The sequence below is a fragment of the Salvelinus sp. IW2-2015 genome, linkage group LG4q.2, assembly GCF_002910315.2.
Source record: "Salvelinus sp. IW2-2015 linkage group LG4q.2, ASM291031v2, whole genome shotgun sequence".
NCBI classification, from domain to species: Eukaryota; Metazoa; Chordata; class Actinopteri; order Salmoniformes; family Salmonidae; genus Salvelinus; species Salvelinus sp. IW2-2015.
The window spans coordinates 7669089-7692077 of NC_036843.1; the positions used below are offsets into that span (position 1 = coordinate 7669089).

A 22989-nucleotide genomic window follows, 5' to 3' on the forward strand; every position below is an offset into this window, starting at 1 on the left:
TTTCCTACAGTTTGATCAGTTTAAAGAAAGAGTAGCGCTCAGACACACAAACATACAAGACGAAGAGAAACGTGGGGGTGTCTGCGATGGCAGGCGGACGGAGAGGGGTCAACCGCACTGCTTACTGCAGGTCTCCAATAAACAGTGAGCCAGGCTCGGTCAGCAATGGCAACCACTCTACCAGCTCCCCAGTCACAGGGGTTTGCTCTCGGACAAGGTGAGAGGACATTGGGATCGTATGGGTTGACTGTGTACTACATAGAACACTTTGACATGTAAGAGTGTTTCTTTATTCCTTGATTATAGACAGCTGTTTTTTTTGCATAGAGTGTAGGCCCATACCACACTCTTGCTGTTATGGAGGGTGAGAATAGTAATAAGCTATAGTCTTTAGATATCAACCTGTAGTGACACAAAGTCATCTTTTGATTTGAAAGCCCTGTGTGTTGTACCGTTAGGAATGGCTCGGGTACGAGCCTATCCAGTCCCCCGTTGGCAGCCCAGACCGTGGTTCCTATGAAGCACTGTAAGATCCCAGAGTTATCCATGGACACAAATGTTCTGTTCGAGCTGCACTTGTTCTTCTGCCACCTTATCGCCCTCTTTGTCCACTATGTCAAGATCTACAAGACTGTGTGGTGGTACCCCCACTCACACCCTCCCTCACACCTCGCTGGTGAGTCCACCCACTCTCACTGACTGATGATGTTCTATGATTTTGGTGCTGTTGTCTGTCTAATTTGGCTTTTAGGGTTCATGCCTGACTTTGGGAGATGTTTGGTTTGTTTGATCGTGTGTGTGTGGTGACTTCATTACCATTGTAGGGTCAGCGATAGCTTAGGTTGGAGACTGTATGGTAGATGCACATCACTCACTCTAGTTAACGACCACAGACTCCGACATAAAGAGTAAGAAACTAAAGGTACTTTATTCCACAGGTTTCCAGTATGTACAGCAGTGGTCACCAACCTTTTCTGAGTCAAGATTACTTTCCCAGTCAAAAAGCAAGCTGAGATCTACCTCAGAATAAAAAATGAAAAAAGTAACATTAACCTACAAAACTGTTCTGTAGGAATGAGGGTTGTGCAGTATGCCTAATACATTGTGACAGCATATTGGCTATGTCTGGCTTGCCCGTATTGTTCTTCTCAGACCATATTTTATTTCAAAACTCAAAGCTTTGATAAAATAGATTTTTTTGTTTATTGTAGCACTTGCGAGGGACAGCTGAGCATAATTTGCCTTTTTATTTTACTGGACGTATGGTGGTCATGGTGCTTTCAAGTTTCGGTCTTGGATGACCGTTCAAAGATATTCTTCCCAGTTGGATCTACTTTTCTTTGGCGTTCCCAGTAGTCTTGAACGCACTGAAGTCGTAGATTTCCGAGTTCCCAGTTGTTTTCAACACGACATTAGTCTCAGCGGCGGGAGGGAGAGGGCAGCAGAGGGTCCTCCTCTTACGGTCCCTACTCTCTCCTTCCTTTCCTCCGGTGATACTGACGAGAGAGAGGGGACACCATCTTCCACCTGATTGGCAAAACTCGAGTCGCACCGCATCTGCCTCATGCACAAATCCATGTTGTGCCTATGACCAGAGAAAGTTAAATATTTCTCAATATTGAAAGACATGACGAGCAGCTAATAATAATACAAATGCAGGATATTGACACACTTTGCTACTCATTCATTATAGTGGAAGTAGGGAGAAGCACGTTTTGTAATAGTGTTGAATAAAAACTTGCATGAACTCAATCACTCAGCTCTTTGCTGTATTCCTTGACAGTCTCACTCTGGTCATGGTTTTAAAACTCACGTAGGCTAGTATAAAATTTGCTGTGGTCGTGTAAGCTGTAGACACGGTGATTTGAGCAATCCGATTGGCCAGCGCAGTAGGCGCACTATTTAGCCACAGACCTACCGGTCTGCCGGGTAGGCGGAGTTTGTTCTTTCAGACAAATTAAATGGTTCAGAATTGGAACACTTTGCCTACCKGGTTCGCAGGGCTTCTGAATCAAGTGTACCTACCGCCAACAGCGCAACACGAAAAAAAAGAGTGCAAGCAATTTTTTATCATTGGCTTTTCTACAAACATTTTGGAAATAGACGAGGAATGTTTTGAAGATTGATCAGTCGATCGTGATCAACTGGTTGGTGACCACTGGATAGATATACATGCATACACACAGTACTAGTAAAAAGTTTGGACAAACCTACTCATTCAAGGGTTTTTCTTTATTTTTTACTATTTTCTACATTGTAGAATAATAGTGTAGACATAAGCTATGAAATAACACATATGGAATCATGTAGTAACCAAAAAAGTGTTAATACCCTCCTTTCCTGGTCCGTGAGTTTTGGTGGACGGCCCTCTCTCTTGGCAGGTTTGTTGTGGTGCCATATTCTTTCCATTTTTTTAAAATAATGGATTTAAATGGTGCTCCGTGGGGATGTTCAAAGTTTCAGATATTTMTTTTATAACCCAACCCTGATTCGGACTTCACAACTTTGTCCTTTACCTGTTTGGAGAGCTCCTTGGTCTTCATGGTGTTGCAGACTCTGGGGCCTTCCAGAACAGGTGTTTTTATACTGAGATCATGTGACACTTAAATAAAGTCCACCTYTGTGCAATCTAACTAATTATGTGACTTCTGAAGGTAATTGGTTGCACCAGATCTTATTTAGGGGCTTCATAGCAAAGGGGGTGAATACATATGCATGCACTACTTTTCCATTTTTTGAAACAAGTAGAGTTTCTGTAATTTGTGGGAAAGTTTTCTGTATTACTTGTTCAGTAAAATCTCTTTCTCAGATCAATTATATTAGTGTAAAATAATTTTCCTATTTATTGAGAATAGCTCAGTATTTGTATTATTTATGGTCTCTTTTGCTCATCTTTATCAAGGGTGCCATTAATTTCAGGGGTGACTATGACTCTCTGTGTCATTGTGAAGTCTGGCTTGAATGGTTCTGTTGTGGAAGCCTGACAGCTGGTCCATACTTACGGGTAACAGAGAAAGAGCAGGCTGAGGACAGAGTAGGCCCTGAAGAGGTATATGAGGGAGCGACATAGACTCCAGCCCATCAGTGTGAGTACAGCGAACCGTGCCATCACCAGGAAGATATAGTGAGGGAACAAGAGCTTCCCACTCTGAGACACCTTGAGAGACAGAGAGAGAAAAGGGGGGCAGACAGGAATGACATTTGTTATATGACAATAAGGTATTATTCTTCTGAGGGACAGAAAAAGACCCGAGTGGGTTTGAGAAATACAAACAGAATGGTGCCGAAAAAACATTAAATTGAAAAATATCACAGAATAACACTTGCACGAGTAAAAGAGATGCAAATTGCTGTATTGTTTATAACAAATCTATAATATKAAAAATTGCAAGTGTGAATTCCTACCTCTTACAATCGCTGCAATCAGCCTGCGAGCCAGTATGATGACTGAATAGCAGCATGTTATAGTCGATGAGGTAGAAGTTCTGCATCAGACAAAACTTCGTATTACTTACTGAAAACTAAGTTAGCATGCCATGAGAAGTGAAATAATTTATAACAGTTTAGTGACATTTGGAAAGGAATCACTTTCAGGATGTACATCAAATTTGTCAGATGTCAAAGTACAAAGAATAGACACTGCCAATATGCACATCCGGTCCTCCATAAACGGGACAGTGTCAATCATTTATAAAATCTGTAGTGACATTATCTCCACCTAATGTGGTCAAATACAAACAAACCCTCACACAATGGTTGTGGGAGCATATTTGGGATTTTGCCTACATTMGTAATAGAGACATTTCTTGGTTTAAGTCACGTTTCATTGTTTGTTACAATACATTGCTCCAGTTCCCTTGCTTTTTTGTTATGGGATACTATCTAAGAGATCATGCAGTGACTCATGTCCACTATTTGGGCTTGTGGGTTTTGTTTACATTCTAGAAGGCTAGTTGTAATTGTCACTTTTCATCAGATGTAGTTTATCTGTGGAGCCATACGGTTATATGACAGTGTCCTCATTTTTGTTATCCCTGTGGAAATAATTGCAGTTACCTGAAGATACTAGAGCTGGGAATTGCCAGGGACCTCACAATATAATATTACCACGATTCTAAATGTACTGCGATTCAATATTGGGATTTTATTGGGATTTGATGTTCCAAACATATTGCTGACTATAGTGCCTTCGGAAAGTATTCAGACCCCTAGACTTTTGCCACATTTTGTTACATTACAGCCGTATTAAACATTTTTATTAAATAAAACTATTTCCTCAATCTACAAACAATACCCCATAGTGGCAAAGCAAAAACACAAATACTTTATTTCCATAAGTATTCAGACCCTTTGCTATGAGACTCGAAATTGAGCTAKGGTGCATCCTGTTTCCATTGATCATCCTTGAGATGATCTGGTACGGCTGATTAGCTGTCCTAAGTAAAGTATCTAGAAAAGCACATTTAAGTGTGACCATTCTACTACCCTCTTCAAACCATTGTATTCTACTACTCTCATCACCCCACTGGGAACCACTGACACGGCTGGCTAGCCTATCTTCAAAGAATCATCTTCAGGAGCGAATGGAAAGTAGAATAAACTCTAGTTCTGTTCAGGACTACACGACAAGTCAACGGATACCGGACGACAACAGTAGAACACGGGTGGGGGCCTTTTTGGACAATAAGAGCATTACAAGCGTGCAGCGGAAAGATCCAACCAAACTCCTTTCCAAGAAGGCTTGGTTCCGACAGAGATACACGGCAAACCAAGGCATTCACACGTAAATACATTCATGATTTCTTACTCCAAAACGGGCAGCGGTGTGCAAAGTATATGATTATTGTGAGAGTAGTTTCTAAATGTACCAAAGTATTATGTCTCTGTCCCTCTCTCACCCTACATGTCTTTTTGTAACAAGCCGCCATATTGTGCCAGTCTGCGAGGGACCTGTTTCTAATGTATTAAGTAGGGATGCACGATATAATCGGTAAGCATATTGGAATCAGCCGATATTAGCTAAAAATGCCAACATCGGCCCGATGTCTAGTTTGAAGCTGATGTCAAAGCTGACGTTCATACCTATATAACGTAGGTAGATGACGTAATGACACCACAAAAAATACAGTGCTACACACCATTCCTAACCTAGCCCACAATGTCTGCTGTGTGGATCTATTTTGAAGTTTGAAAGGAAGATACCAAAAAGGCCATATGCAACATTTGTGCTGCTATTATTTCCCGAGTAGGGGAGAAAGTGAAATCGTTCAATACCAGAAACCTAATTACTCATTTGAAAGAGCATCATCCCCAGACGTTCAGCGACTACTAAGAACAAAAGCAGAAAATAACTAAGCGCACACTTCCAACACCTAAACAAGTTCAAGTTGAGCAGTCATTTGAAAGAGTAAGAAAATGTCAACGAGACAACTCAAAGGCGAAATCCATCAAAACAGCAAGATAATGGCTTCATTGCCCTTGACAATCAACCGTTCTGTCGTGGATGAAGTTGGCTTTCGCCGACTGGTCAAGCACCCCGAGCCCCGGTACACACTACCAAGTAGGCGCTATTTTTCAGATGTTGCCCTACCAGAGGTACACCGTATTGTTGAAACGCACATKTATGAGCTACTTTCTATGGGTGTCACTGCTATTAGCTTCACAACTGACATTTGGACCAGCAATGCCAGCCCCATGAGCATGCAGAGTCTGACAGCACGCTGGGTCGACGAGGATTTCGTACTTAGGAAAACTGTATTGCATGCTCAAGAATGTTCTGGTTCTCATACCGTTGCTACATTTCAATGGCATTTGAGAACATGAACATACTCCTAGCTCCATTCGAACAACTGACTCGATAAATAGGCTCATCAACTGCGCCTGCAGCAGACGTGATACCCTGTCATGGCATTGAAACGCCTGCGACTGTGGGGTTAAAACTTGCAAAAGTACTCGAGGCTGTGAACAAGCGATTTGGTGGCATTCTCTCTGAGCCTCTTTACTGTGTTGCCACCATGCTCGATGCTAGGTACAAGGACTGCTAATTCGATGCAGACAAGAAACAGGGTTTACGTGAAATGTTAGACACAGCTGGACAAGATGGATACGGACACAGTTACAGTGTGCACCGAGGAACAGAGGCCATGGACAGAGAGCTGAAACTTCATTGCTTGACATGTATGATTAAAATGGGAGAATGGCGCCAGAGAAGATGGCTGACATTTTACGTGCTCCTAACCAACTGTTTTATTTTGTACGTTTTTTTGCGTTTGTAACTTTGTACATAATATTGCTGCTACCGTCTCTTATGACCGAAAATAACTTCTGGAAATCGGAACAGTGATTACTCAACACGAACTGGAAGATTTTCCTTTAACGAGTCAGACGTGAATGATATACTGCTGTCTCGGGAACAGGCCCAAATCCCAGTCATTTGCGTTAAGAGAAGACGGAGAAAAAGGGGGCGYAGGTTGGGCTGAGTCGTGGCTGAACGACGACATGAATAACATACAGATGGCGGGTTTTACACTTTATCGGCAGGATAGAACAGCAGCCTCAGGTAAGACAAGGGGTCGCTGTCTACGTATAATTGTTAACAGCTGGTGCACATATCTAAAGAAGTCTCGAGGTTTTGCGTGCCTGATGTAGAGCATCTCATGATAAGCTGTAGAGCATCTCATGATAAGCTGTAGACCACACTATACCTAGAGTGTTCATCTGTATTTTTCGTAGCTGTCTACATACCACCACAGACCGATGCTGACAGTAAGACCGCACTCAATGAGCTGTAAACCACCATAAGCAAACAGGAAAACGCTCATCCAGAGGCGCTGCTCCTAGAGGCCGGGGACTTTAATGCAGGGAAACTTACATTTCTCCCAGCATGTTACATATGCAACCAAAGGGAGAAAAACTCCTGACCACCTTTACTCCATACACAGAGACAAGTACAAAGCGCTCCCTCCATTTGGCAAATCTGACCATAATTCTATCCTCCTGATTCCTGCTTACAAGCAAAAATTAAACCAGGAAGCACCAGTGACTCAGTCAATACAAAAAGTGGTAAGATGAAGCAGAGGTTAAGCTACAGGACTGTTTTGCTAGCACAGACTGGAATACATTTTGGTGTTCTTCCGATGGCATTGAGGAGTACACCACATCAGTCACTGGCATCATCAGTGGTCGTCCCCACAGTGACCGTACGTACATACTACAACGAGAAGCCATGGATTACAGGCAACATCCACACTGAGCTAAAGGGTAGAGCTGCCGTTTTCAAAGAGCGGGAGTCTAACCCGGAAGCTTATAAGAAATCCCACTATGCCCGCTGACGAACCATCAAACAGGCAAAGCGTCAATACAGGGCTAAGAATCGTACTACACCGGCTCCGACGCTCGTCAGATGTGGCAGGGCTTGCAAACCATTACAGACTACAAAGGGAAGCACAGCCAAGAGCTGCCCAGTGACACAAGCCTACCAGACGAGCTAACTTACTTCCATGCTCGCTTCGATGCAAGTAACACTGAAACGTGTGCCAGCTGTTCCGGACGACTGTGACCACGTTCTCTACAGTCGATGTGAGTAAGACCTTAAAACAGGCCACAACTTCTACCTGCTAGCCATAAGACTCCTGAACATCTATTCAAATGGCTACCCAGACTATTTGCATTGCCCCCCTCCCCCACGATGCCGCTACTCTGTTATTATCTATGCATAGTCACTTTAATAACTCTACCTACATGTACATATTACCTCGACTAACCGGTGTCCCCGCACATTGACTCTGTACCGGTACCCCCCGTATATAGCCTTGCTATTGTTATTTTACTGCTGCTCTTTAATTATTTGTTACTTTTATTTATTTCTTTTTTTTAACTGCATTGTTGGTTAAGGGCTTGTAAGTAAGCTTTTCACTAAGGTCTACACCTGTTGTATTTGGCGCATGTGACAATTTGATTTGATATCCTGGTTAAGAATGAAACGACTGAACAACGAAAGAGCACAGCAGGTAAGTGAAAGAAATAGGTTTTCATTATGTCTTACAGGTAATGGGGACATACCTAAATACCAACAAAACAACTTTTTGGTCAGTGTGTGTGTGTCAACTATTTAACTATACTAGAATGCTCAAAAGGCCGCTAAAATTTGAAATATTGGGATCGGGTTTTTTGGCAAGGAAAATATTGGATGTGATGTCATATCGGTGCATCCCTAGTATTAAGTGTGTATGTTTATCCTGTGTTATCATTTAGCTAGCTAGTAAATAAATAATTAAACCAATGTGTAGTACTGAATCATAAGTACGGCTGGGTTTTTTGCAGATGCAGGAGGTTACGGAGGATACGAGGTTATGATAAATACATTGACTGTTTTGTGGATGAGATAGGTAAAGACCTTTTAGAGTTTAATTCGGGAGATGGTAACTCTTTAAACAACCGCTCTCGTGGTGCCCCAAAATTTAAGTAAAGTTACGACATCACTCTTGACAGAGCTCCAGAGTTCCCCTTTGGAGATGGGAGGACCTTCCAGAAAGACAACCATCTCTGCAGCACTCCACCAAAGAGGATTTCATGGTAGAGAGGCCAGACGGATGCCACTCCTCAGGGAAAAACACAACAGCCAGCTTGGAGTCTGCCCAAAAGGCACCTAAAGGACTCTCAGACCATGAGAAACAAGATTCTCTGGTCTGATGAAAGCAAGATTGAACTCTTTGGCCTAAATGCCAAACGTCACATCTGGAGGAAACCTGCCACCATCCCTAAGGAGAAGCATGGTGGTGGCAGCATAATGCTGTGAGGATGTTTTTTAGTAGCAGGGACTGGGAGAGTAGTCAAGATCGTGGGAAAAATGAACGCCGCAAAGTACAGAGAGATTGATGAAAACCTGCTTCAGCTCGCTCAGGACCTCAGACTGGGGGGCCGAAATGTCACCTTCGAACAGGACAACGACCCTAAGCACACAACCAAGACAACGCAGGAGGGGCTTTGGGACAATTCTCTGAATGTCCTTGAGTGGCCCAGCCAGAGGCCGGACTTGAACCCGATCGAACATCTCTGGAGGGACCTGAAAATAGCTGTGCAGCGACGCTCCCCATCCAACCTGACAGCTCGAGAGAATCTACAGAGAAGAATGGGAAAAACTCACCAAATAGATGTGTGCCAAGCTTTATGGGTCAAATCCAAGAAGACTTGAGGATGTAATCATTGCCAAAGGTGCTTCAACAAAGTACTGAGTAAAGGATCTAAATGCTTATGTGATATCATTTAATTTTTTATATACACTGCTCAAAATAATAAAGGGAACACTAAAATAACACATCATAGATCTGAATGAATGAAATATTCTTATTAAATACTTTTTTCTTTACATAGTTGAATGTGCTGACAACAAAATCACACAAAAATTATCAATGGAAATCAAATTTATCAACCCATGGAGGTCTGTATTTGGAGTCACACTCAAAATGAAAGTGGAAAACCACACTACAGGCTGATCCAACTTTGATGTAATGTCCTTAAAACAAGTCAAAATGAGGCTCGGTAGTGTGTGTGGCCTCCACGTGCCTGTATGACCTCCCTACAACGCATGGGCATGCTCCTGATGAGGTGGCGGATGGTCTCCTGAGGGATCTCCTCCCAGACCTGGACTAAAGCATCCGCCAACTCCTGGACTGTCTATGGTGCAACGTGGTGTTGGTGGATGGAGCGAGACATGATGTCCCAGATGTGCTCAATTGGATTCAGGTCTGGGGAACGGGCGGGCCAGTCCATAGCATCAATGCCTTCCTCTTGCAGGAACTGCTGACACACTCCAGCCAGGGAAATAAATTGCAATGTCCGTACTGTGAGACGCCTAACACAGTGCTACAGGGAGACAGGACGGACAGCTGATCATCCTCACAGTGGCAGACCACATGTAACACCTGCACAGGATCGGTACATCACACCTGCGGGACAAGTACAGGATGGCAACAACTGCCCGAGTTACACCAGGAACACACAATCCCTCCATCAGTGCTCAGACTGTCCACAGTAGTCTGAGAGAGGCTGGACTGAGGGCTTGTAGGCCTGTTGTAAGGTAGGTCCTCACAAGACATCACCGGCAACAACGTTGCCTATGGGCACAAACCCACCGTCGCTAGACCAGACTGGACTGGCAAAAAGTGCTCTTCACTGATGAGTCGTGGTTTTGTCTCACCAGGGGTGATGGTCGGATTCGCGTTTATCGTTGAAGGAATGAGCGTTACATCGAGGCCTGTACTCTGGAGCGGGATCGATTTGGAGGTGGAGGGTCCGTCATGGTCTGGGGCGGTGTGTCACAGCATCATCGGACTGAGCTTGTTGTTATTGCAGGCAATCTCAATGCTGAGCGTTACAGGGAAGACATCTTCCTCCCTCATGTGGTACCCTTCCTGCCATGACCCTCCAGTATGACAATGCCACCAGCCATACTGCTCGTTCTGTGCATGATTTCCTGCAAGACAGGAAAGTCAGTGTTCTGCCATGGCAAGTGAAGAGCCCGGATCTCAATCCCATTGAGCACGTCTGGGAACTGTTGAGTCGGAGGGTGAGGGCTAGGGCCATTCCACCCAGAAATGTCCAGGAACTTGCAGGTGCCTTGGTGGAAGAGTGGGGTAACATCTCACAGCAAGAACTGGCAAATATGGTGCAGTCCATGAGGAGATGCACTGCAGTACTTAATGCAGCTGGTGGCCACACCAGATACTGACTGTTACTTTTGATTTTGACCCTCCCTTTGTTCAGGGACCCATTATTCCATTTCTGTTTGTCACATGCCTGTGGAACTTGTTAAGTTTATGTCTGTTGTTGAATCTTGTTATGTTCATACAAATATTTACACGTTAAGTTTGCTGAATATAAAAGCAATTGACAGTGAGAGGACGTTTATTTTTTTGCTGAGTTTACACACACACGCACACACACGCAACCAGTCAAAAGTTTGGACACACCTACTTAACCAGCATGGCTACCACAGCAATACGCCATCCCACCTGGTATGTGCTTAGTGGGACCATCATTTGTTTTTCAACAGGACAATGACCCAACACACCTCCAATTGAGATGGTTTGGGATGAGTTGGACCGTAAAGTGAAGGAAAAGCAGCCAACTAGTGCTCAGCATGTGTGTGAACTCCTTCAAGACTGTTGGAAAAGCATTCCAGGTAAAGCTGGTTGAGAGCATGCCAAGAGTGTACAAAGCTGTCGTCAAGGCAAAGGGTAGCTACTTTGAAGAATCTCAAATATAAAATACATATTTTGATTGGTTTAACCTTTCTAGCGCAGGCGTTCCGCTAGCGGAACCCCTCGACAACATTCCGCTGAAAAGGCAGTGTGGGAAATTCAAAAATATTTTTTTGAAATATGTAACTTTCACACATTAACAACTCCAATACAGCAAATGAAAGATAAACATCTTGTTAATCTACCCCATCGTGTCCGATTTCAAAAAGGCTTTACAGCGAAAGCACAATACGATTATGTTAGTTTAGAGCCAAGTCAAAAAAACACAGCCATTTTCCAGCCAAAGATAGGAGTCACAAAAAGCAGAAATATAGATCAAATTAATCACTAACCTTTGATGATCATCAGATGACACTCATAGGACATCATGTTACACAATACATGTGTGTTTTGTTCGATAATGTGCATATTTATATCCAAAAATCTCAGTTTACATTGGTGCGTTACATGCAGTAGTGTTTTGATTCCAAAACATCCGGTGATCTTGCAGATCGCCACAGAAATCCCAGAAATACTCATAATAATAAACATTGATAAAAGATGCAAGTGTTATTCACAGAATTAAAGATAGACTTCTCCTTAATGCAACCGCTGTGTCAGATTTTTTWWAAACTTTACGGAAAAAGCATAATCTGAGTACGGCGCTCAGAGCCCAATCCAGCCAAAGAAATTTCTGTTGGAGTCAACAGAAGTTAGAAATAACATGATAAATATTCATAAATATTCACTTACCTTTGATGGTCTTCGTCAGAATGCACTCCCAGGAATCCCAGTTCGACAATAAATGACTGATTTGTTCCATAAAGTCCATAATTTATGTCCAAATAGCCACTAGTTGTTGGCGTGTTCAGCACAGTAATCCATCTTCATGAGCACTAGGTCCAGACAAAAACTCGAAAAGTTCCGTTATAGGTCATAGAAACATATCAAACGATGTATGGAATCAATCTTTAGGATGTTTTTAACATAAATCATTAATGTTCCAACCGGAGAATTCCATTGTCTTTAGAAAAGCACTGGAACGAGAGCTAACTCTGTCGGGAGCGCGCGTCACGAGCCTGAGACACTCTGCCAGACCACTGACTCATTCAGCTCCCATTCCCCCCTCCTTTATAGCAGAAGCCTGAAACAAGTTGCTAAAGACGGTTGACATCTAGTGGAAGCCTTAAGAAGTGCAACTTAACCCCATAGACACTGTGTATTCGGTAGGCCAAGCTTTGAAAAACTACAAACCACAGATTTCCCACTTCCTGGTTGGATTTCTCAGGTTTTCGCCTGCCATATGAATTATGTTATACTCACAGACATCATTCAAACAGTTTTAGAAACTTCAGAGTTTTTTTTTATCCAATACTACTAATAATATGCATATATTAGCATCTGGGACAGAGTAGCAGGCAGTTGACTCTGGGCCCGCATTTCATGCAAAAGTGAAAATGCTGCCCCCTATCCCAAACAGGTTAAGCCGTACACTCCACAGAGCTGGGCTTTACGGAAGAGTGGCCAGACAAAAATAAGGAAACATGTTTGATGTTTGCCAAAAGGCATGTGGGAGACTCCCCAAACATATGGAAGAAGGTACTCTGGTCAGATGAAACTAGCATTGAGCTTTTTGGCCATCAAGGAAAAAGCTGTCTGGCGCAAACCCAACACCTCTCATCACCCCGAGAAGACCATCCCTACAGTGAAGCATTGTGGTGGCAGCATCATGCTGTGGGGATGTTTTTCATTGCCAGGGACTGGGAAACTGGTCAGAATTGAAGTAATGATAGATGGCGCTAAATACGGGGAAATTCTTGAGGGAAACCTATTTGTCTTCCAGAGACTTGAAACTGGGACGGAGGTTCACCTTCCAGCAGGACAATGACCCAATGCATACTGCTAAAGCAACACTCGAGTGGTTTAAGGGGAAACATTTAAATGTCTTGGGATGGCCTAGTCGAAGCCCAGACCTCAATCCAATTGAGAATCTGTGGTATGATGTAAAGATTGCTGTACACCAGCGGAACCCATCTAACTTGAAGGAGCTGGAGCAGTTCTGCCTTGAAGAATGGGCAAAGATCCCAGTGGCTAGATGTGCCAAGCTTATAGAGACATACCCTAAGAGACTTGCAGCTGTAATTGCTGCAAAAGGTGGCTCTACAATGTATTGACTTTGGGGGGGTGAATAGTTATGCACACAAGTTCTCTTTTCTTTTTTGTCATTTCTTGTTTGTTTCACAATWAAAAWWWTMTTTTCGCATCTTCAAAGTTGTTGGCATGTTGTGTAAATCAAATGATACCACCCCCCAAAAATCAATTTTAATTCCAGGTTGTAAGGTAACAAAATAGGTAAAATGTGAAGGGGGGGTGAATACTTTCGCAAGCCACTGTACATCTGTTGATTGCTCTCGATAAAGGCTATTTTCTGGCAACCCTTCTAAATAGCCTATTGGCATGGAGGTAGTATCTAATTGTAGATTTAGATACTTGGTGACCCAAGTTCTGTAATTCAGGGGTTCTCAAAGTGSGGTCCACGGAGGTACTGCAGGGGGTCTGCGGCCAGTTCTCAAAATATTTGTATAACATTTTTCTGATGCGTATTTCTAACAGATTCAAAGAATTTAGGCCAAGCATTCTGTGGAATAAGTGTAGAGGTTGCAATACAATGTAATATTATTAATATACAATTTATGTTCTTAACCCTGGCCAACATGGGCCTGGGAGGCACAGAGGGTTGATAGTATCCACAGTGCTCCACCAATTATCCAATTTTCAACTTAATACTCGTATTCCCCAAATGTATAATTTTTGTATTTTTTTTTAACATAAAAGCACTGTAATTTAAAGCTATAATCCTTAGTTGCTACATCCATTTTTGGTATGGAATACCATGATATACCCATTGATTCTTGTAGAATACAACTTATAAATTCCTCAGGAACTTAGTTAAACTGTTGTACTCCATCACAACCCAAAATATAAGCTTGTTTTGCTTCAATATTTGTAAACAATGTAAATGTAAAACACTGTACAGCCTCAACTTTGTTAACTATACATTTTGATTTCATGGATGGTCAGTCCTTGAAACCATTGCTCTGTCTATGAATTTGAGTGGTAACATTTCTCCAGTCCCATTCCTCAGCTTTTTGCCAAAGAGGCATGTAGAATAATATGAAATTAGCTTAAACTGCTACATTTTCTCTCCGATGCCAAGAGGTGGGCCTTTAAAACGTTCCTTCTCAGGGACCGAGACTTGGTTCGTCCGACCATGCACTGCTGAAGTCACAGTAAAACTCGTTGTTTGCTATTTTAATTAATTATTAGTGGGTCCCTAATGAATATGCTATCACAAAAGAGGTCCCCGGACCCAAACAGTTGGAGAACCCCTGCTGTAATTCTTCAACTGCGTCCCTTGGATTTTTCTTGGCTGCCTGAACCATCTTCCTCACAGTTCGTGGGGACAAGATACACATGGGTCCTCTACCATGCAAGTTTACCACTGTTCCAGTGGTTTTAAACGTATTAATTATTGGCCTAATAGTGGTAAAATAAAATTTGGGGTCCCATTGCTTGATTAATGAAGGTCAACAACCTTTTCATTTGAGTTATTTGCATTTATCCATAGGGATGTAAAGGTGTGGACATGAATTTGTTGACTTGAGACTCGACTTGATATAAAATGACTTGAAGCCTCAAGACTCGGGACTCGACTTTGACTTCAAATTATCTGGCCAGCTTGTGTAATGTTTCATCACTCATTTTGTGTCAGAGTCTCTGTGGATTACTCTCCACGCAGCCAGAGCCAGTATCGCACATGCAAAAAACAGATTGGAAAGTGAAACGCACACTTGGACCTCTGATTGAACCAGCAGACTGTCAACCAACACAGGTCGGGTGAGCTAGCGCAGTGAGGAGGTTTTGTGGGGTCGCGAGTGTGAAACTGAATGTGGATAAAATAAAATAAATACCAGTCAGTATTGGTCACACAAAGATGGACGCACATATCCAGATTAGTGACCAGAAAGTGCTTGTTTAAATTTCTCCGGTTTTGCCTGGCAAAAACAGAGTAGCTTACCTACATTAATATTATAGCCTGCATATAAAATACAGTTTAGCAATCTGCTACAGATTTTATTTGTCAGAACAATAAGCTACCTGGTGATTTTCATTGATCATTTTCATATTTCAGATCGGCTTAGTTTGGGTGGGTTATAATTCTATACAGTGCCTTAAAGTATTCACACCCCTTTACTTTTTCCACATTGTTGTGTTACAGCCTGAATTTAAAATGTATTAAATTGAGAGAAATTGGCCTAGTCTAATTATGTTTTTAGAAATGTCTTAAGTCAATACGTGTATTCAACCCCATTTGTTATGGCAAGCCTAAATAAGTTCAGGAGTACACCTTTTCTTATCAGGTCACATAAGTTGCATGGACTCACTCTGTGTGCAATAATAGTGTTTAAACATGATTTTTGAATGACTACCTCATTTCTGTACCCCACACATACAATTATATGTAATGTCGAGCAGTGCATTTCAAACACAGATTCAACCACAAAAACCAGGGTGGTTTTCTAATGCCTCGCAAAGAAGGGCACCTATTGGTAGATGGGTAAAAAAAATGCAGACATTTAATATCCCTTTTGAGTGGTAAAGTTATTAATTACACTTTGGATGGTGTATCAATACACCTGTCATTACAAAGATACAGGTGTCCTTCCTGATTCCGGTGCCAGAGAGAAAGGAAACCGCACAGGGATTTCATGAGGCAAATGGTGACTTTAAAACAGTTACTTAATAATGACGGTTATAGGAGAGAACCGAGGATGGATCAACATAGTTAGTTACTCCACAATAACCTAAATGACAGGGTGAAAAGGAAGCCTGTACAAAAAATAATACAAGACATGCATCCTGTTTGCAGTAAATCACTAAAGTAAAACTGCTAGAAATGTGGCAAAGAAATTCACTTTTTGTCCTTAATACATAGTGTTATGTTTGGGGCAAATCCAACACATAACTGAGTACCACTCTTCATATTTTCAAGCATTGTGGTGGCAGCATCATGTTATGGGTATGCTTGTCATTGGCAAGGATTAGGAAGTTTTCTTAGGGTAAAAAGAAATAGAGCTAAGTGTAAACAAAATCCTAGAGGAAAACCTGGTTCAGTCTGCTTTATAGCAGACACTGGGAGACAAATTCACCTTTCAGCAGGACAATAATCTAAAACAAGGCCAAATTATTTATTTATATACATACATACATAGTTGAAGTCGGAAGTTTACGTACACCTTTGCCAAATACGTTTTAAACTCAGTTTTTCACAATTTCTGACATTTAATCCTAGTAAAAAATTCCCTGTCTTAGTTCAGTTAGGATCACCACTTTTATTTTAAGAATGTGAAATGTCAGAATAATAGTAGAGTGATTTCAGCTTTTATTTCTTTCATCACATTCCCAGTGAGTCAGAAGTTTACATGCACTCAATTAGTATTTGGTAGCATGGGTTTAACTTGGGTCAAACGTTTCGGGTAGCCTTCCACAAGCTTCCCACAATAAGTTGGGTGAATTTTGGCCCATTACTCCTGACAGAGCTGGTGTAACTGAGTCAGGTTTGTAGGCCTCCTTGCTCGCACATGCTTTTTCAGTTCTGACAACACATTTTCCATGGGATTGATGTCAGTGCTTTGTGATGGCCACTCCAATACCTTGACTTTGTTGTCCTTAAGCCATTTTGCCACAACTTTGGAAGCATGCTTGGGGTCATTGTCCATTTGGAAGACCCATTTGCGACCAAGCTTTAACTTCCTGACTGATGTCTTGAGATGTTCCTTCAATCTATCCACAATTTTCCTCCCTCATGATGCCATCTATTTTGTGAAYTGCACCAGTCCCTCATGCAGCAAAGCACCCCCACAACATGATGCTGCCACCCCCGTGCTTCACGGTTGGGATGGTGTTCTTCGGCTTGCACGCCTCCCCCTTTCTCCTCCAAATATAATGGTGGTCATTATGGCTAAACAGTTCTATTTTTGTTTCATCAGACCAGAGGATATTTCTCCAAAAAGTACGATTTTTGTCTCCATGTGCAGTTGCAAACCGTAGTCTGGCTTTTTTATGGCGGTTTTGGAGCAGTGACTTCTTCCTTGCTGAGCGGCCGGTCAGGTTATGTCGATATAGGACCCGTTTTACAGTGGATATAGATACTTTTGTACCTGTGTCCTCCAGCATCTTCACAAGGTCCTTTGCTGTTGTTCTGGGATTGATTTGTACCAAAGTAAGTTCATCTCTAGGAGACAGAACGCATCTCCTTCCTGAGCGGTATGACAGCTCCGTGGTCCCATGGTGTTTATACTTGTGTACTATTGTTTGTACAGATGAACGTGGTACCTTCAGGCGTTTGAAAATTGTTCCCAAGGATGAACCAGGCTTGTGGAGGTCTACAATTTTTTTTCTGAAGTCTTGGCTGATTTCTTTTGATTTACCCATGATGTCAAGCAAAGAGGTAGTGCGTTTGAGGGTAGGCCTTGAAATACATCCACAGGTACACCTCCAATTAACTCAAATGATGTCAATTAGCCTATCAGATGCTTCTAAAGCCATAACCTAATTTTCTGGAATTTTCCAAGCTGTTTAAAAGGCAGAGTCAACTTAGTGTATGTAAACTTCTGACCCACTGGAATTGTGATACAGTGAACGTGTCCGGGGGGTCGCAGGCTTTGAACTCCTGCTTTTTGTGGGGTCGCAGGTCAAAAAGTTTGAGAACCACTGATTGGGTGAGCAGATTGTTGATTTTGCTGTAAACCTACAGCTAGGATCAGGTGCAGTACAAATGTCAAATTGTAGGGAGAGAGTATTGCCATAAATAAATATGCAYCTCCAAAAAAAATTGTTACTCAAGAATATGAACTGTTTACTTTGCAAGCTCAACATCAATGGGGCATCAAGCAACAATTTCTAGCATAGGCCTACTGGTATGATTTACTAATCATGCATTTGTAATTTTGTTACATTTAATTATTACATAATCGAAATGTGTTGTAATCAAAATAATGAAAGTGCTTTCTGGTAGCCTCAATAAATAGACAAAGATTTGTAGTTGAACAAGTCATTGCATGTATAGATGTTTTTTTACTTGACTTGGAAGTTCCTCGGTGTCCACATCATTAAGGACCTATCATGGTCCAAACACACCAACACAGTCGTGAAGAGGGTAAGACAGCGCCTCTTCCCCCTAAGGAGGCTGAAAAGATTTGTCATGGCCCGTCAAAAAGTTCTACAGCTGCACCTTTTGAGAGCATCTGGCTGCATCACTGCTTGCTATGGCAACTAATTGGCATCCGACCACATGGCAGTGTCGTAACGTTGGATTGACTAATGTGACGACTGCTGTTCATCGAATTAAATTAATCAGGTAATTATTAACTCAGTAACCTGGGGCACCATGGGAAAGTTTGGCATTATTGAGTTTCTATTTCCCAAATTATCAGAATATCAATTTTACAACTATAGAGGAAATTAATTAGCGACAGTCTCGTTCTGAACGTCGCATAATCCGGGAATCTGCATAAACCTGAGTCCTACTAAATAAATCCATACCACACCAATTGAGTTGATTTATTTATTTACTAACAAGCTAAAATGATAATATAAGATACACATACACACAGAATAGGCTATTGATTAGAACTTAGTACAATGAAACAGGTCCCTAGTGGGCCAGCACAATATGACACGTGTTACACAAAATGGAGAGTGCATGAGAGAAAAGCACACTTGGGTACATTTGTAAACTATGCTTAGTTTAACCCTAACCTTGCCTCGAACTGCCGCTGTTATGGGTCAGAATATAATGATGTAATTACGTGTCAAAGGTCTCCGATGGGGTGTCTTTTCGTGGACCGGGTTCGCCTTCTCCTCTGACGGCACTTCTTCGGTTACCGGGTATAACTCTGATTGTCCTCACGATGTCAGTGTCCTTTCTCTTAGTGGTCTGTTTCCTCGCCCTTGTTCTGAAATGGAAGTCTTCTGAGCACAGCTAATCATCCATATAGGTTGTTCCAGCGTGGGAATGAAAGCAGTGTAAACACACAATTTTTTGGAGAGAATTACCGGGTGGTCCTTACATCACAGGGACCGAGATCCCTGCCATCCAGTACCTTTATACCAGGTGGTGTCAAGAGGTAGGCCCTAAAAATTGTCAAAGACTCCAGCCACCTAAAGTCATAGTCTCTTCTTTCTGATAATGCACATCAAGCGGAACGGGAGCGCCATGTCTGGGACCAAAAGGTCCCTGAATAGCTTTTACTCCCAAGTCATTAGACTGCTGGACAGTTAATCAAATGGCACTGGTTCTCTTGCATTGGCTCTATGCACACTCACTGGACTCTACCCACACACTCACACATACTAAACTGACACTACAAAACACACACACACACACTACATAAGCTCACACACACACGCATGCATATTGACGCCACACACACACTCATAGACACAAATTCACATTCTTCACATACACCGCTGCTACTCTGTCTATCCAGATTGTCACTTTTACCCTTACCCACATGTACATATTACCTCAACTACCTCGTACCCCTGCACATTGACTCGGTACCGGTGCTCCTTGTATATAGCCTCGTTATTATTGTTTTATTGTGTTACTATTTTTAATTTGCTCATTTTTCTTACTTTTGAACTCCACCCGTTTGACTTGGGACTCGACTTGAGACTCGGACCTTGTGACTTGAGATTCGAACCTTGTGACTTGAGACTTGCTTGTGCTTCGAATAATAGTGACTTGGTCCAACCTCTAGTGATGTATGACAGATGCATTTTACATGCTTGTTACGTTATTTAAACCCCAGTGAAACAGGATGCCATGGAAGGCCACAATACAATTCCATAAGCTAAGATGACATTTTATTTCTAAGAGTCAATTTTGTAGGACTTGTTAAACAAAATGTCTATTCTCTGAGCAATTGTATTAGTTGTTAAATTATATATATTTTTAAATTCCTCATACATTGTAACTCAATATTTGTTTGATTTATTTTAGACAGTCATTTTTGCTCATTTTTATTGAGGGTGCCATTKATTTTAGAGGCGACTGTACATGACTTATTCACTGCCCAACAACACTCACTAGTATCAACCTTCACTAGGGATCAGAGCCCTTGTCAAGTTCAACGACTCTGAACACCTCCAGTGTCTCAGAGTAACGTGATGCTCTCCATACAGTCGGTCATCAGTGTCGATTAGGATTCAAATGATCTGAATAGACTAGAAGATAGCCATGTCAGTTTGGAATACATTGTAACCTGAAAGTTCTGCAATCCCCTGTTTCCACAGGTTCGGGATGTACATTCCCCTGTTCCGGTTTAACTGCTACTTCTGCCGGGTGGGGCCACTCTCGCCCATCACTCGCATTGGGTCGAAGGAGCTGGGCAGCGTGGGGAGCGGGCGTGACTACATAACAGCTCTGAAGGAGACGTGGAAGCAGCACACCAGCCAGCTGTACGGGCTCCAGGCCATGCCCACACACGCCTGCTGCCTCTCCCCAGACCTCATCCGCAAAGAGGTGGAGTACCTGAAGATGGACTTCAACTGGAGGATGAAGGAGGTGCTGGTCAGCTCCATGCTCAGTGTCTACTACGTGGCCTTCATACCTGCATGGTTTGTTAAGGTGAGTAACTAATAACTGACTTCCCAGCCTTATGTTATGTGTTGTGACGTGCTAACGACTGAGATTTGAGAAAGGAGGGTCTACCGTCAGATCTCCCTTTTTTGTTTTTGCACCGTAGTGCAGCATTGTTATATATCGGCAATTAGGTTTGTCAACATAAGCAAGAATAGATACATTGCTTGATGCCTGCAGTTGCAATGCGTCCCTGAGGGCACTGTGTTTTTCTGGCTGCTTATTCTGGTTGTGTGCTGGTCCTCTGCAGAGCACACAGTACGTGGCCAAGTGTTGGTCCTGTGAGCTCTTCATCCTGTTGTCTGTCAGTACCTCAGTCATCCTCATGAGGCACCTGCTGCCCCCACGATACTGTGACCTGCTCCATAAGGCCGCAGCACATGTAAGTACTACTAGTGAGGAGTCATCACGGCCTGAGGAGCACTGATGATATCACTGAGGGTTTGGGAGGGACTAGAACTCTGTAATTACTTTAATAATAACATTGTATTAATATTGTTATTACTCATAAGCATCTGCTTAGGGCCCCGCAGCCCCCAGGGGCCTCCCAACCAAAAAAGACAACAAATTGGGAAATCAGTCGGTTTGAACGTACTGTTAGTATAGTAGAAAAAAACACATGTCATTTCAAAATTTGGGAGTGCATCAGCAGTTATCATCTTTTTAGGTCAGTCACTCAATTAGCCCATTTCATCTAACATGTTATATATTTCTAGGTAAGTTAGTCTAGCCAGCAATCTAACCCTTGTAGTTATCATGGCAGAATCAGGGGCCCTGACCTCGAGGGGGCCCCCATTTTTGATTTTGTTATTCACTCAGATATCATATGAACATGGCAAAAGTCATGGCAAAATGTGTAGAATAGCAGGAAATTAGCCCTAAAAACTGCTAAATGTTTACTCCATCCCTTGGCAAAATGACTTGAACTGCAGGAAATTAGCTTTACAACTGCAACATTTTCTCTACGCTGCCAAGGGGGCCACTAAAATGTTTTGCCCACGAGGGGCAGGGGCCCCCCAACCACTCTCGCTTAGGGCCCCCAAAAAGCTAGAAACGGCCCTGTTGTTACTTGTTGTATATTCAGGGGCAACATGCACCTGAATACAGTAGGGGGCAAATACAGGAATTAATTTGAATGAGATGATTAAGTCTGGAAAGAACGTTTGTTCATCCTCACTATGTTAATCCGTCCAATCGTAGTCACAGGGAGAGTGGACCAGCGAATCAGGTCTTTAATTTTGCCAATGAGGGGAGTGTAGTTTTCTTTAAACAGATTCTTAAGGGCTGAGGTAAAATGTATTCCCAGATATTTGCATCCATTTGGCTTCCAAGAGAAAGGACAGACTAAACTCTGCTCATCTGATAGCTGGCTATTTAATTAACAGACGAGCGTTAGATTTACAAAGTTTTGCTTTGTATCTATTTGAACCATCTTCTCTCTTTTCTTCCTACAGATGGACGGAAGAGTACATGTGGCCCCAGGGTGTCCTGGTCAAACACAATAAGAATGTTTACAAGGCCATAGGGCACTACAATGTGGCTGTCCCCTCAGACGTCTCCCACTATCGCTTCTATGTGAGTAACACCAACTGCAAGACTGTTCTTGTTTGCGCCTCAGGCAGCCAGAGCTAAAGGGCTTATTGTACTTCCAGACATTGTTTGTTCAATAACAACATGCCTCCTCTTTTTTGTCTATTTTTATCCTTTAGTTTTTCTTCAACAAGCACTTACGAATATTGAACATCCTCATCATCTTGGAAGGTGCGATGATATTCTACCAGCTCTACTTCTTGATATGCTCAGAAAAGTGGCATCAGACGATATCCTTGGCTTTAATTCTCTTCAGCAWCTACTACGCCTTCTTCAAGCTTCTCAGAGACAGAATAGTCTTAGGCAAGGCATACTCATACTTCAATAGCTTACCCGACCAGAAGTTAAGTTAAAGACTTAAGTTATTGTTGGTCATTTGTCTTGGAACAAGAAAACACGCACGAGAGTTTTATTTTTCTACAACTGTATTTTGTGTCACTGTTTTTGTTCTGA

At 42.3% G+C, this 22989-nt stretch overlaps 1 protein-coding gene across 1 annotated transcript; it reads left to right on the plus strand.

Annotated features, from left to right (window-relative positions):
- LOC111963206 (transmembrane protein 39B) lies at positions 1–22746 on the plus strand. Its single transcript, XM_023986504.2, has 7 exons — positions 1–217; positions 459–526; positions 622–676; positions 20601–20934; positions 21197–21328; positions 22401–22521; positions 22656–22746. The coding sequence occupies exons 1-6, from the start codon at positions 87–89 to the stop codon at positions 22449–22451; spliced, it is 771 nt and encodes a 256-aa protein (XP_023842272.1). The 5' UTR covers positions 1–86; the 3' UTR covers positions 22452–22521; positions 22656–22746.
- Positions 22747–22989: the final 243 nt, after the last annotated feature.